At 36.3% G+C, this 16,662-nt stretch overlaps 1 protein-coding gene across 2 annotated transcripts in view; it reads left to right on the top strand.

Moving 5' to 3' along the window:
* The first annotated feature begins 555 nt into the window (after positions 1 to 555).
* LOC306874987 (uncharacterized protein) overlaps positions 556 to 16,662 on the top strand; it is a 127,589-nt gene continuing 111,482 nt past the window's right edge. The window contains exons 1-11 of one of the 2 annotated variants that reach the window (XM_079425334.1): positions 556 to 774; positions 1,470 to 1,796; positions 2,110 to 2,232; positions 2,897 to 2,926; positions 5,061 to 5,102; positions 5,267 to 5,578; positions 6,162 to 6,467; positions 7,258 to 7,566; positions 7,757 to 8,053; positions 8,530 to 8,844; positions 9,291 to 10,148. In XM_079425334.1, the coding sequence (XP_079281460.1) occupies positions 687 to 774; positions 1,470 to 1,796; positions 2,110 to 2,232; positions 2,897 to 2,926; positions 5,061 to 5,102; positions 5,267 to 5,578; positions 6,162 to 6,467; positions 7,258 to 7,566; positions 7,757 to 8,053; positions 8,530 to 8,844; positions 9,291 to 9,346 (2,205 nt within the window). In that variant the 5' untranslated portion in view covers positions 556 to 686 and the 3' untranslated portion in view covers positions 9,347 to 10,148. Of the gene's footprint in view, positions 775 to 1,469; positions 1,797 to 2,109; positions 2,233 to 2,896; positions 2,927 to 5,060; positions 5,103 to 5,266; positions 5,579 to 6,161; positions 6,468 to 7,257; positions 7,567 to 7,756; positions 8,054 to 8,529; positions 8,845 to 9,290; positions 10,149 to 16,662 lie in introns of those variants that run through there. The other variant, XM_079425333.1, reaches the window with a different exon arrangement.

The following is a 16,662-nucleotide window of genomic DNA, read 5'->3' as shown; positions in this document are numbered from 1 at the left end:
CAAACCACGTTGGAAAAAACGCGCTGCTCACAGACCACTCTCGCGACACTTCCAGACAGTGACGTTTCTTAAAGGGCCAGTGTAACATTCCATCCATGGATGAGAAATGCACTAAAACATTTTATAGGTGCAGTTCACTTAACCCAGGGCTTTGCTAACCAGTCCAGTGATTGACTTTAGTAACTTTTGACCTGGTTACATTATGATCATTTATAGCCTACAACCGCCAAGGGGGGGAACTTTTAGCCCATCGAAAGCGCTAAAACCAGCTGTCAGATGTTTTCTGAGTTTGACAGCTGTCAGAGTGACTCGTTTTTTAGGATTGTATAATCTAGTAAAAGAAATGGACAAATACAAGCAGTGTGTGGACAGTGCACAGTAAAAGTGTACAGCGTGTGCGCAGCTTTCATAATACGATACATACATTTAATTAACTTTTTTTTTTTTAATTCTGCAATGTTGCGTCCCGTCCAGCAGATGGCGCCCCAGGCTTGAAAATACTATAATGAAAATAAATGAAAACAGAAGAAGAGGAAGAGTCTCTGATTCATTTCCCTCAGTAGATGGCGGTAATGCTTCATTTGAAGAACGTGAGCCGCCGATAAAAAGAAGAAGTGAAAGTCTTCTTGTGAATAGAGGTCTGTTGCGTTTTCCTTTGTCCAGTCAGGTTTGTAATCAGACACTCAATGCCTTTTTTTCATCGACATTTCGCTGGAATCTGCAACAATATGAAGAGCACTTTCAGGACCGAGCTGATTTTATTACTGATGTGCGGTAAGTGTACGATTTCTGGCTATTCTTTAGCATAGTTTCACTTTTACGCCAGAAATGTAAGAGTTTTAAATCCTGGAGTTTCTTATCATATTCACAGCGATCACATTTGTGATATAAACACGGCTGGCCTAATTTTTCAGCGAATCTAATAATCTTTCTTTTTAAAACAAAGTTCCTCTCAATGTGGGCCTTCTGTGTCAGTTCTGGGTGGGGCATCTTACCCTAATTTGATCTTTTTACTAAATAATTTTCACTTCACAAATCCAATCCTTCATTCTCTTTGTCCATAATTAGAGTCAGCAATTGTAATTAATATAAAACAAACAAAAAAACACTAATCTTTGTACATGTTGAAACACTGTAACATTATATCACAGAATGTCTCGTGTTACTGTAGGATGAACTGCTTATGCTGTATTTCTCATTTATAAGTAGCTTTGTATAAAGGTTTCTGCTAAATACATTAATGTATAACATAGTCTCATCCCAACTCGTCACATATTGACGCTTGGTTTTGGCGTCGCTTTTTGACGCTCAAGGTACCCCTTTAATGAGATTTTCTCTCATTATTTTGTTGGACTGCACCAATCGTTATTTGTAGCTTGTGTTTATAAGACAAGACTAAATGATCTGTGAAATTTGTTCAATGTTGTATGAGTTTAATCTCTGAGAAACTGTCTCTGTTTGTTCTTCAGGTGTGTTTGGTGATAAAACGGATGAAGTGAAGGTGTCCGTGATGGAGGGAGATTCTGTTACTCTAAACCCTGATCTCACTCAAATACAGGGAATTATTAAGATAGTGTGGAGGTTTGGAGTTAAAGATCCAATCATTGCTGAAATGTCTAGATATGAGGTCAGTTTAAGTAAAACTAATGAAATGTTTAGAGACAGAGTGCATCTGGATAATCCGTCTGGATCTCTGACCATCAAGAACATGAAAACCAGTCACTCTGGACTTTATGAACTACACATCGACCACAGCACTGGGAACTTAATTAAGACTTTCAATGTTACTGTTTATGGTGAGGATACTTTTTTAGTAAGTTTTATTCAAGTGTGTATTACGTAATAAACGAAATTGAATTAATACATTGTACTTTAACAGAGCTCAAAACTTCTTTCCCAGAAGAATTCTTATCTTAAAATATGTGATAAGTACAATGTTCTCGGATTTCTGATAATGTTACAGTATTTTTAATTGTTTAATCTTCACTACTGTTTTAATGTTAAAATGAAATGAAGGATCATTAACAGAGATGTATTATGAGATCTTCACTCAGGTTATACAGTGCTGATGTTTAAAGTGTTTGTTCCTGTCTCTCTTTATCATTACAGGACCAGGTCTGTCTCCAGGTGCTATTGCAGGAATATGTTTTATTGTTTTGCTGTTGGCTGCAGCTGCAGCTACTGTTGTTTTTTACTATCGCCACAGAATCTGTGATCTAATGCATGTAATGGGTAAGTATTAGTTCATACTGCAAGAGTAAAATTAGCTTTATCATGCCACAGTAGAGCTTAAATGTATAATATGATTTTTGTATAATATGATGTTAGTTTTGTTACCACAAGATCTGCTAATGATTATTTTACTGCAGTATTTAATAACATCTGTGACCTAAAATCACAATCCTGCTCTCTTTTGGCCATTTTGAATGTTAGCTGGTCTGCCTGGGCTCTTCATATCGCCTCTCAGATGTATTTGCAAAACAAGAAAATGTCATGTGTCATTGAATCTATCGCCTCTTATCTGTTCAATAGTTTTAGTTGTTTATGCTTACTTGAAGGGACGATTCAAGAAAAAAAAAAAAAACTCAAATGCCATCCTACTGAGCTCTCTCTCTCTCTCTCTCTCTCTCTCTCTCTCTCTCTCTCTCTCTCTCTCTCTCTCTCTCTCTCTCTCTCTCTCTCTCTCTTTTCTTTTTTTTAATGCTAAAATAGTTCATAGAAACATTTCTGTTAAAGGACCGTAATAGTATTGTAATTGACTGATAAGCAAAGAGGAAGATTTTCACCACATAACCACTTAACTGCACATAAAGTTGTCAAATAATGTTCAAAAAATGGCGTTGATCATCTCTAATGATCTCCTATTTTCTCCATTTCTATGTGCTGATACGACAAGAACCAAAGATCTCTGAACAACAGTTAGAGAGTAAGTATTATAGATGAAACGGCAAATTTAAGTCTGATAGTAGAGTTCTGATGTATGAGCGTTCATATTCAGTATTTCTATATTTTTCTTACCACAAGTTCTGTTTGTGATTTAATTAATACAATGTGTGATTGTGCAATACTGAGTTGCATGACATTCATATACTAATTTCTGAATTTCTGTTCAAAATGCAGAATTGACCACAACTACATCTTGGTTCACAGAACTAAGGGCAAGGTTGAGAAATGTTGCATGAAGTAATAAGCTTGCTGTGGCTGTTTTGAGGTTTGTGTGGGCTGTCTGACTCACAACTGTATGTGTGTCACTGTTTATGGCTTCATTCAGCTTCTTCTTTCAGACACTATTACAGAAACTCTGAGGACGGAGCTACACAGATGGGTTTGTTTTTTTCTTTGCTTTAATGCTTGTTTCCTACAACTGTAATGGAGTTCATCTATCACTTCATATTTGGTATTACTTTATTTATAGAAAGTATATAAATAGAAAATATAAAGATATATTATATATAGAAAATAGGGATGTAACGATTCACTCAACTCACGAAAAAACTAACGATTCGATTCACTTTTCTTTCTTTTTTTTACACAAAGTTAGTTTTAATTATTATAATAATATAGCACTTGCATATTATTGCTCTTTTGTTTGTTTTGATTGCTTCTATTGTCTGCTATGTTCATGATTCTATCCAACAACAAAACGCCTCACTTGCTTAGGAGACATTCTCACTCTCGCGAGACAAATAAACAACCGCAGCTTCCAAAACAAGCCCAATATTTATTTGATGATTTATTATCATCAATATTATTTGTTATAAATTATTTATTACCAACAAATGAGCCTGCAACATATTAAACTGAAAGTACTCTTATCTGAAAAGCATGAAGCTATTTTACAAAAGTCAGCAAACTGCAACAAAAGTGGGAACAAAGAAACATTGTAAAAAGGAAAAATTAGGCTAAAAGAGAGTTATCCTACTCCTCTACGTCTACTTCTATCATCGCTTGGATTACAGCGTCTCCAATGAGGGGGAGGAGGGGGCGGAACATTTGGCAAATTACGCTGCAGCCCTTATATTATTGCACTGGTTCTCTATCAGCTGCGAGCAGACCGTGTCAATAAATGCATTGGAGAATACGGCGAACATAAATAAAGAAACAAAGGTGCTTGTCAGATTTGCCTAACAAGCAACTATATATTTTATAAATAAGCCCAAAAAACCACAACCCGAGACCTGGGATTTTTTTACGCAACTTTACAAAAAAGAAGTCCAAAGTCGCGTATAATTCGTGGACTTGGCAACTCTGCCTGCTGCGGCGTCGAAACATGTTTATGGTAAAACGGCAGTGCCCGTCGTGGGAGGGTCCTTGGCCTGTGTGATGTCCATTTGCCAAGAATCTGTGGATAGCTTGATCTGAGAAAGTGATTATGACTTTTGGGGATTTAAAAAAAATCACTGGTGGTTGTGTACATATACTGCCAACACACATTTATGTTCAAACACCATGTAAAAGGGAATTTCGCATCTGATGTCCCCTTTAACAACTACCTTACTAACTATTAATAAGCAGTAAATTAGGAGTTTGAGGCTAAAGTCGTAGTTAATGATTTGTTAATAGTGAGAATTGGACCATTAAAAATGAAGTGTGACCCAAATATTATTTGATTATTTATTCTCCCTCAAATAATTTGAAACCTGCATGCTGTTCGCTCTTTCTTTCTTTCTTTTTTTTGCTTGTGGAACTCCAAAGGAATGATTTTGATTAATCTTATGTGGCCCACAGATGAAAGTCATACAGGTTTGGAATGACATGAGGGCAATTAAATAATGTCAGAATTTACATTGTTGGGTTAACTAAATGTTTTTAACTAATCAAGGAATATTAACAGTATAGTTAACATTTCTGTGGAAATATCCTTTACTGCCTGAGTGTATATTAAATATACAAGAACATTAAACGAGTAATAAATGCTGTGGAAAGTATTGTTTATTCTTAATTCACATTAATGGCTGCTAATGTTAACACACAACATTATTCCAAAATATCTTTTATTAGAAGCTTAAGAACCATACATCATCTTCTACATGCTCATAATCTCATTTTGTTTTTTTTAGGTGTTAATGTAGACACTATCTCTGAACAACTATGCAAAACATGTAAGTATTTCAACTCGTATAGCAAGAGGTTAACTAATTTAACTTGTATCATTAAGACAACGTTATGTAAATGGTTATCAATTATTAGATCACGTGTTACTGACATTGCTCATTCATTGACCGTACAATCTCCACATTTCTGTTTGTATGTGCTGCTGTGACAGATGAAGAGAGGACAGTATCAGTAAAGGAGGGAGAATCTGTCACTCTAAAGACTGATGCTGAAATACGGAGAGATGATCAGATCATGTGGACATTTGGACCTCAAGAGACTCTCATAGCTGAAATCAAAAGTGAAACCAGAGAGATCACTACATTTGATGGTGCTGATGGGAGATTCAGAGACAAACTGAAACTAGACAAGACTGGATCACTGACTATCACAAACATCACAACTGAACACATTGGAGTCTATAAACTGCAGACCATCAGCAGCAGAGGGACCTTGTATCAAAGATTCATTGTTACTGTCAGACGTGAGTATCTCAGGTCTTTCAGTATTATAAGGAGTTGTTCAATGGCAGTTATTTCACACATTAAGCTTGAGTTGATTGTCCACACAAATTTAACAACATATTGACCAACACAATTATTTAAAAATGACAAAAGTGGGAAGAAAGCTTTAGAGAATATGGTGGCTCTTTATTCGGCAGGAGGAAGAATATTGCTGAATTATAATTTACTTATTGTCTATCAATCATCTGGCCATGCATTGGCCAAACGGAAGAGCAACAATCACATACAAAAGTGTTCAAAGTCTTCCATTTTATTATAAAATATCTGGGTTGGCTTCTCACACAACGGGACAGAATTGTCTTTTCATACACTTAAGCATTTTCTGTTGGCTGACTGTCCTTCGTTTATATCCTCTACCCCTTTCCTGTTTGCCTGAACAGGATGCAAGCAGACACAAATCATGAGACTAAAATGTCATAAGCAGGGCTCATAAAGCGCATGCGCATAATGCAGTACCTTCAATATTATTTTATCACCGATAAAAGAGCATCCACACTTGATCTAATAGCAACATTTTTTTCTTTTTATGCGCTGCTGTCACAGTCGTGATGATATCAGTTATGGAGGGGCAATCAGTCACTTTATACCCTGATACAGAAGTACAGAAAGATGATCTGATCCTGTGGATGTTTGGCGATGAAAACAATCTCATTGCTCAAATGACTGGAAAGACCAGAGAAACATATGAAGGTGCTGATGGGATATTCAGAGACAGACTAGAGCTGGACAAGAGGATTGGATCACTGACCATCAGGAACATGAGAACCGAACTCTCTGGGATTTACAAACTACAGACGAGCAGCAGCAGCAAAGGAACCACAAACAAGAGATTCAAAGTTGTAATAAATTGTGAGTAGCTGTCTTTCAGTTTATTTTGTATCTTTGTGTGATGATGCACAGAAAGGAACAGATTTTTTTACAAAACTAAATTTTAGTTTAGGTGCATATTATGGTGTTTTATTGTAATTTGTTTCTTTGCATGTTCCTCATCTTATTAAATGTTATAGTGTGCAAAATTATGTATTGATGCAGTACAGGAAATTACAGAATTAAACAATGTGCACATGATGCACACCACAGACTGTTGAATTATGTTATTTAGACCCAGAGTCTGATCGGAGGTTGAGCTGTGGTAAGTCCCGCCCAAACTCCCACAGATCCAATCGCATGCTTACAATTGTGACATCACACCCCGTTTTTATAGCATCAAATAGCTAAAAAAAGAAGCAAACTTATTAGAAAGAGAGAAAAAAACGGACACCTCAGCATACATTAGCGTGATAAGAACTATCTAAAATGAGGAAAACCATCTTTGGAAGAAAATTTTTTGAAGTTTAATTTGATTTAGTTTGTCTCACGTTCAATTCATTTACATGAAGGCGGGGTTTATGAGCTCTACTGCAGCCAGCCACCAGATGGCAATCAATGTTTTTCCCTCCCTTTTCAGTTCAGGTGTGGCACACTTGATGCACACACACATAGATAAATTTTGTTTTTGTTAAAAAATGATATAGGTATGCATGTTAATTTTACAGTTTATTACGAATACCAGTACACACACATGCTCAGTGAAGCTTTACTAACTCGCATGTAAAAATCTCCTAATTTCTCTGTTTCTATGTGCTGCTGTGACATAAAGTGATGAACGTGTCGGTGAAGGAGGGAGAGTCTTTAATTCTGAAGACTAATTCTGAAATACGGAAAAAAGATAAGGTACTGTGGCTGTTTGGAGATGAAAACACTCTCATAGCTGAAATCAAAGAAGGGAGTGGAAAGATCTCTACATTTGATGGCGTCGATGGGAGATTTGGAGACAATCTGGGGCTGGACATTAATACTGGATCCCTGACCATTAGAAACTTCACAGCTGAACACACTGGAGTTTATAAACAGAAGATCATCAGCAAAAAAGGGGCCGCAATCAAGAGAATCAATGTTGTTGTGAGAGGTGAGTATCTCAGGTCTTTTGTTTTTTCTGCAGTTAATTCAGCACAAGGGTGTGTTCACAGTTGTAGTTTGGTTCTCTTGGTTCTTCTGGTTCAGATTTAAAAAGAAAATGATTTATGATACTGATACAGACACACTAATATATTGGAAACTTTTTTTTCTCTGTATTTCTCTTTGTGCTGCTGTCACAGTGAAGATGATTTTAGCAGTGCAGGGCAAGGATGTGACTCTAAACCCTGATACAGAAACACAGAGAGATGATCTGATCCTGTGGATGTTTGGAGATGAAAACACTCTCATTGCTCAGCTCACTGGAGAGACCAAAGAGATCACATACGCTGATGCCGATGAGAGATTCAGAGACCGACTACTGCTGGACAAGAACACTGGATCTCTGACCATCAAGAACATCACAACCGGACCTTATAAACTAAAGATTGTCAGCAGCAGAAGGACCTCGTACAGGAACTTCAGAGTTTTCATTTGTTGTGAGTCTTTCAGTTTCACTTCAAAATGTTTTCTTCCAGCAACAGATTCAATTAAACTAAACTGCAAAAACGAATCCGTAATAAATCCTCATCGAATTTGATTATTTATTTTGGCCTGCATGCAGTGGATGGAGATAATTCGCACTTAAACGTAGCTTTGATATTCTACAGACAAGTAAATGAAAGCAGTAATAGTGATCAGAATAATTTATCAAAATAACAATTAGTTGGAGTAATGATTAAACTGCTATCTACATTTAATTATTGGTGTGATTTATTTCTGAATTTGGATTGCATAGAACATGGGTTTTAAAATTGGAGCCCAGGGACCAATTAATCATATTTAATACTGGAAACTAAATGTTAACTTAATATAGTGCTTTTAGACTATATTTCGTGACATGATACCTCAGTTGAATTTCAGTGTAATATCAAATCTATTTCAGTACGAGTAACTTTCTCTGTTTGTTCTTCAGGTGAGTCTGGTCCCAAGACAGTTTCAGCGATGGTGGAAGAATGTTTAATTCTAATCACTGACTTTAACATAAAAAAAGGTGAGCGGCTACAGTGGAGCTTTCAAGATAAAACCCTAGCAACTGGAATGAATGGAGACATCAATAACACTTCATATGGTGATGATGTGAGATTCAGAGACAGAGTGGAGCTGCATCATCAAACTGGATCTCTGACCATCAAGAACACCAGAACCAGTGACACTGGAGTTTATCAACTAAAGTTCCTCAGCGGATGCGGAAAGTACATTTGCTGGAAATTCAATGTCACTGTCTCTGGTGAGCAAATCAACTCTTCCAATATGATACGATCTGCCTGCGGTCTGAACATCCATCTATATCAGGGGTAGGCAACGTCGGTCCTGGAGTGCCGCTGTAGAGTTTAGCTCGAACCCTAATCAAATACACCTGAACAAGCTAATCAAGGTCTTCAGAATTACTAGGGCTACAGGCAGGTAAGGTTTTTTCAGGGTTGGAGCTAAACTCTGCAGGACATCGGCACTCCAGGACCAACGTTGCCTACCCCTGATCTATATCATCCAAGTAAACTTTCCACTTGCTTTTGTATGTTGTGTAGACTGAGTTCACACATAATAATTTGAGAGAAAAGAACAAGTTCTCAAATACTACTGAACTTAGTAATTGGTAATTTTATGGTACATTTAACAGAATTGATCTCAAGATCTTCCTTCTTTTTAACGTCTCTCATGTTCTTTGTATTTCAGATTCTACAATGAATAAATCAGCAATTGTAATGGTGAATGGAGGGGCTTCTGATTAAGTGAATATGCAGCAGACGACAAGTTTAGTTTGATGAAATAAGATACACCTACCCGTGTCAGTCATTCTGAAGTCAACCACTGATTTTTATGCACCTCTTGAATACATCCATTGAAAGTGAGAAATGAACCGGTGCACTTTTTAAACTTGCATGTAAATTTTCGGCGCATATTTAAAGTAAAGAAAAAGTCTAGAACTCTAAGGTGCATGACACTGGCAGGGTGATGCAATGACAGTCTTGTTAAACTAGACAAATTTTAAAATCAGGGCCTAATGGTTAGAGAGTCGGACTTGTAATGTAAAGTTAGCAAGTTCGAGTCTCAGGCCGGCAGGAATTGTAGGTGGGGGGGGGGGGGTGAATGTACAGCACTATCTCTACCCTCAATACCACGACTTTAGCAAGGCACCGAACCCCCAAGCCACAAGAAATTGTCAATATCTTACAGGTTTTAAAAAAAATGTAGCATCAACTTCATCTGTAACCATATAAACATTTACAGCACTATCTAGATATTCAGCTGGCTGGCGATTCCTAAATTTCAGTCAAATAAATGCTATTTTAACTGTGTTCAATATATAGTATATGCATGGAATGGTCATTTATATACATGACTATAATGACCGTAGAAAGCAATGTGCATGTTGTGAGAAAAATTAGCACTTTTACCCAACTCTGTATTTAAAGAAATATGGTGTGATACCACATTGTGTTGTGCCTTGGATTATTATTCACTGCTATTTGTAGTATTCTCATTTGTTAAGCATTTGAATAAATGTTCATATAAATATACTGAGCTATGTGTATTTGATATTTCTGTTTGATCATTAATGCAGTGCTCAAACACTGATTCAACTGTTAAACAAACGTGGATATAGATATACACTGCCCTCCAAAAGTTTGGAAACACCCCTGGCAAAGTGTGGTTTTGGACGATATCAGTATAAATCCTTATCATTTTTTGGTGCATATACATTAACTTGACATTATCATTGAAGACCAGCAATGAAACATAATAATGGCAGTATATACATGTCAAAGTTGACATGCCCCTTTACCAGCTGTGATGCCTGGATACTGGTTTAAACTTGGCCCAGGTTTTCAAAAGATTTTTGGGTCAGCACACCTTAATACTGTAGCTTCAACAATTAATCGCCAATTCAAAGTCAATGTTTGAATAAACTGACAACTCGAATGTCCAGATTATGCAGAGCTGTAATAGCTGCTAATGGCGGATATTTTGATGAATCGAAATTTAAGGGTTTTTTTAATGTATAAACTGTTTATGTAATAAAATGTTTTCATAATTTGTGTTGTCCCTTATCAGTGCAAAATTAACCCCACTTTTCTAGGGCATTTCCAAACTTTTGGAGGGCAGTGTATATCACAATGAAGAATTTCACTCGCCTGAAGAAATCGATTCTGTCCTTTCAAATTTCGCGATTTCACACTTACATATAATAAATAGAATAAAGTTTATGCGTATTTGGCGTGCTGCCCGAGGGGAGGGCTCAAAGCTCGGAATTTTGGTCTGAACCCAGAGTATCCCCCCTACAGGAATAGTAAGTATGGAGAAGGGGTGTCGGAGGGATGCTGGAAAACTTACATTTATTCTTTAAGATTAAAGGGGTCATATGATGTGTTTTCAGGTATTCCTATTTCTTTAGGGCATTATATAGCTGTTTGTGCATGTATAAGATCTGCAAAGATACAACACCTTTATACAAAGTCTTTTTAATTGCTTTAGAAGCTGAAGCTTGTGATTAAGGTAAGGCTTTTTAGTTTCCGACACACACTTGAGATGTTTGGTCAATCACAATGCACTGGGTCAGCTGGCCAAGTATGCACTTGTTAGGGATTCCAAATATCTCACCTTGATTGTAGATACAGGCGGCTGCAGTGAAATAAATGCAATAAAAAAGTTATCCATTCTCAGAGTGGATCAGACACCTAAAGTTATTTTATTTACAAAGAAATAAAATATTATTTTATTAATAGCTCATAACTTGCATGGGCGTGCCAGTTCTAAATTTAGGACTTTTTTCCTTTAATTATATCCTTTTCATTAACCAGTTGGGCAAGAAGTAACAGCTGTGTCCAGTTTGCTTTTCTTTTACATTTGTATGTCTTACTATCAGCCATGATTATTCTACTCTGATCATTAAAAGGCTGTTTATATGCATATCTGCTATGAGAAACATGCATGTAAGAGTCTGACAATTAGCTGAACATATATTTGTTTAATTAGTGACACTTAGGCTGCATTTTAAAAATCTTTAATGTGACAATGTGACAATTAACATGATTTTTAAACCTTTATTTGAATATGGCAACATAATATCACACTCTACAATATTTCTATGAATAAATCTCTGACAGGGACTATCAGCCAATCACTGTGTGTGCATAGTTAGTAAGCATGCTGACATCATCCATAGCAACAAGGTCATCCCGGCCCTTAATCTTATTTTAAGACTTCTCTCTATTCTAGGGATGTAACGATTAGTTACACGGTTAGTATTCTCTTTTATTGTGAACGGTTAGTATTACCGTTTCAAATTTTAATTATCATTAAAACCGTATTCGATTACCACGATCTGAACAACTCAGGATAAATAAATACTGTCCAGCATAAAGCAGAGTGTAACAGTCTCACGTGCTCACAGCAGCAGAGGAGTTACGTTTTGAGTGAAATAGGGCGGAAAAGCTGGGAGGTTTTAAAAGACTGCTGGGGGAATTATACAAATGAATCAGTGAATTAATTATATGAATGTATCTCTGAATGATCTGACTGTCTTCAGAAACGATTCGATGGCATTTTGTTTTCATCTTAGCTCCATGTAAGACCTAAAGGAAGTGTTCTTAAACAATACTGCTTTGTTCGCGGAGTTTACGGGAATCAGCTGTAATTCATCTTTTCCATATAAAGCGTCACCTGCTGTCAGAGTCACACTTATTTACATTCAGCCTGTGTGCAGTTTCTGTCTGTCCAAAAAACGGACCAAATTTGCATGACCTGCTGTAAATTTTAACCGGTTGATGAAAAACAAGCTTATGTGGATTCTACACATTTAAACAATTCAGATAAGCTATATAGAATTATTCATGGAGCAGATAAGTGGATAGAGAGTTGGACTTGTAACCTGAAGGTCGTGGGTTCGAGTCTCAGGTCCGGCAGGGATTGTAGGTGGGAGGAGTGAATAACCAACACTCTCTCCATCCTCAATACCACGACTGAGGTGAGACCCTTGAGCAAGGCACCGAACCCCCAACTGCTCCCTGGGTGCCGCAGCATTGGCTGCCCACTTTTTGTGTTCACTACTGTGTGTACACTTGGATGGGTTAAATGCAGAGCACAAATTCAGAGTATGGGTCATACTTGGCCACGCACCACTTCCCCCTCACCTTCTCCTTATTAATCAATTATCATTTTGACTTAACTCTTTTCTTTAAAGGCTGAAATGTGAGGTTTACCTTTATATGAAACTTTTTCAAAGCTTTATTTGAACATTTACATTATTTATTTGAACATGCTATTAAACTGGTGTCAGTCAAGTTGTCATTTAAAATCCAGACTTCATTGGTAATGTTATTGTTTAGTGATTATGCAAACACGAGTCATTTTATTTGCTGTTTGTTGATTTTTAAGTATAAAACTTGGTGAAGTGATTTATGTATCGGTACTTTTTGAACATCTCCAGCACATTTTAACAATACTGTGATAATACTGATAACCATGAGAATTTTGGTCACTATAATCGTGATGAGAATTTTTCATACCGTTACATCCCTACAGGCCACTTAATATTTTTGCCTCGGAGCTTGTGTTCCATGAACCATACCTGTGATCCCAGGTCTGGAGGTCCTAGAGGTTCTTCCCCAGTCATCGGTGCTTCTGGTTATGGCTACTGCTTTCATGTGTTTCTGGGCAGCACACACATTCCCATCAAACTCACCCTAAGAGACTGTGGCATCTATAGCAGCCATGCTCTTAATGCATAATTTGTTAAAACTAAAAGTAAAATGTAACAAAAATCAAACATAATAAATACCATAATAATAATATTATTGATCTATGAGAACCAAACCAAGTCATATACATACTTTCCACACTTATTTAAAAACTTCACTCACTGGAACACTACAACTCATCTCCAGTAAGGTAAGTATCTTGTCTTCTGTTCACTCTTATGTTGTCCGTGCTTTAGTAATGAAAAACATGCTGAAACCTCCTTGCTGAAAAAAACAACATTAGTGTATATTAACAAAGACTTTATAATCAAGAGTGTGCACATTACAACGAATATGAGAGAGAGCAATGAGCGGGGAGGAGTGAGTTGTAATGATGGTGAAAGGAAGCAACTAAAATGGTTCATTACTCGAAGCTTTTCAACAGGTTGCACACTAATGACATCTTGTGGTCAAAAGTGGAAACAGGTGTCTTTGCGTCCCAGACGTCCCAGCTATTCTGACGTCACAGATCACCTGTTATGGAAAACGAAAGCTCAGGTACCGTGCTTCCCTGTGAGATCTTTCGGTTTTGTTTTGTTTTTTATTTAATACAAGCTTCGCAGCCTCGGTGCAGAACGTCACATCACTAAGAAACATCGATCATTGTATATAGTGTATAGTTTACTGCAGGCTATTTTGTGAGATATTTGCATTTGTTAATTGCTCGGTTTGAATGAAACTCAGCGGAACAGAACACTATTAAATCATCTCCATCGATCATCTGTATTACATTCACAGCTCTACAAAAAAAAAAAAAAACATGCAGAGGATATTATTTTTGTCTCTCTTACTTCTGGGCGGTAAGTGGATTTATGTTATTTTTTTAGTTTAATTCATGACACATTCACATCAGCTATGCTACAACAAATGCATGAACTGATACCCGTTTAATAGCCAAACCAACATTTATAAAATAATGTGGCAAACATAAAAAAAAAAAAAAAAAATTTAAAAATTAAATCGCATCTCAGTCAGACGTCGATATCTGCTGAAAATAGCACTGTCATATTCCCATCGTGTGTCCACTACAAAATAAATAAATAAATAATAATAAATAATAATAATGTGGTTTAACGTACAAACACAATAATATTGAATGACCAAATTCAGTGTAGACTTCAGTGCAGCCATGCATGTTAATGCATAATTTGTTAAAACAAAACTAAAGGTAAAATGTAACAAAAATCAAACATAAAAAACACTATAGGACAAGTGGTATTTTAAAATGTGACTAAAATGTACATTTCAAATATGAGGAGAATGGGGAAATAACCTCTGTGTGTGTGTGTGTGTGTGTGTGTGTGTGTGTGTGTGTGTTTCTTCTTTTTTATATAATAGAACATTGTACATAACAACTTGGAGGTTACAGTTTTACATGTAAATCGGTAAAACTGGTTATTTCAATAAACGTTTGCTTTGCTCAAATGTTTGCAATTGAATCTGTTTACTGAGGTTACTGCTGTGGTATCAGATTAAGCTGTCTATATCTATTATGGTTCATTTATGTTTTGCAGGTGTGTTTAGTGCAGAACAGAGACAGCGTCAGTGATGGAAGGAGATTATGTCACTCTACACATCTTACTGAAATACAGAACGATGATACAATACTGTGGTCGTTTGGGCCAAAAGAACCTGTCATTTCTCAAATAACCAGAAAGAGCGACTTGACCTCATTTTTTTGTCACTAATGATGTGAAATTCAAAGGCAGATCGCAGGTGGATCAAGACACTGGCTCTCTCACCATCAGAAACACCAGAAAGAGACACTCAGGACAATATAAACTAACAATCTCAAGAGAAAAAACATATCCAGGATATTTAATGTGGATGTCTTTGGTAAGTATCTCAAGAGTATCTCTTTCATTAATGTAATAATGATCTTGTTTCAGGTTTCATGATTTCATGCTGTAAGATTCCACATGAATTAATCTGTACAAATCAGTTTTTGTTTGATTTGTTTTCCAGGTGTGGTTGGTGAGACGGGTGGAGTGAAGTCAGTATCAGTGATGGAGGGAGATTCTGTCACTCTACAGAATGATGTTACTGAATTACAGGAGGATGATCTGATCGTGTGGAGGTTTGGAGATAAAGGCATCCTCCTGGCTAATATTGATGTAGAAACGAATGAGGCCTCAATAAATGATGATGATGAGCGATTCAGGGAGCGACTACAATTAAATCAGACTGGATCTCTGACCATCAAAAACGCCAGAGCCGAACACGCAGGACTTTATCAAGTACAGATCAGAGGCCGTGAGAGCTCGCATAAGTTTAGACACCCATGCTAAAGTTGACTAAAAAGAGGAATAAAAAATCATCTTTTGGAAATTGAACTTAATGCCTTAATTAAAAAAATTAGGAAAAATCCAACCTTTAAGGACACCAATTTTCTTTGTGAATGAATATTGTATCGTAAATAAATAAATGTTCTTCCTTAAAATACAGGGTGCATAAGTCTGGACACCCCTATGTTAAATTCCCATAGAGGCAGGCAGATTTTTATTTTTAAAGGCCAGTTACTTCATGGATCCAGGATACTATGCATCCTGATAAAGTTCCCTTGGCCTTTGGAATTAAAATAGCTCCACATCATCACATAGCCTTCACCATACCTAGAGATTGGCATGGAGTACTTTCCATAAGATCATCTCTCAATGCAAATCAAACCAGCTATTAGGCTAACTGAAATAAAACCATGCCAATCTCTAGGTATTTTATTTATACATTTATTTATTTACGATACATTATTCATTCACAAAGAAAATTGGTGCCCTTAAAGGTTGTATTTTTCCTAATTGTTTTTAATTAAGGCATTAAGTTCAATTTCCAAAAGATGATTTTTTATTTCTCTTTTTAGTCAACTTTAGCATGGGTGTCTAAACTTATGCATAGCACTGTATATAATGTAATGTAATATTTAGTATTACTTCTGTACTACTCTGTTCAAAATGTTGCATTGCTCCTAGTGATGATGATCAGATCAAATGTTAATTAAAATCAAAATCAGGCAGTGATCACATAACTCATAAAATAGTTTAGGAAAATATATTTTAACTGATTATTGAAGTAGAATATTTAATATACACTTAAAAAAATAATAAGTCTCCAGTTTTTATATCAGTTTTAAGACCTTTGTCCCTCTAAAATAACACACTGTTTTTCCATGTTTGGTCACAGCAAGGTCTTAAATAGGGAGTTCTGTAAACCATTAACTGAGTTCATATGAAACAAACAACACACCTGAATCTGATTTTAACATCTAAAAAAAAATATGGCCTGCTTGATCAGGCCAAACATCTGTAGATCAC

Source organism: Barbus barbus (genome assembly GCF_936440315.1).
Source record: "Barbus barbus genome assembly, chromosome: 9".
NCBI lineage: Eukaryota > Metazoa > Chordata > Actinopteri > Cypriniformes > Cyprinidae > Barbus > Barbus barbus.
This window is presented reverse-complemented; position numbering and strand designations above follow the sequence as displayed.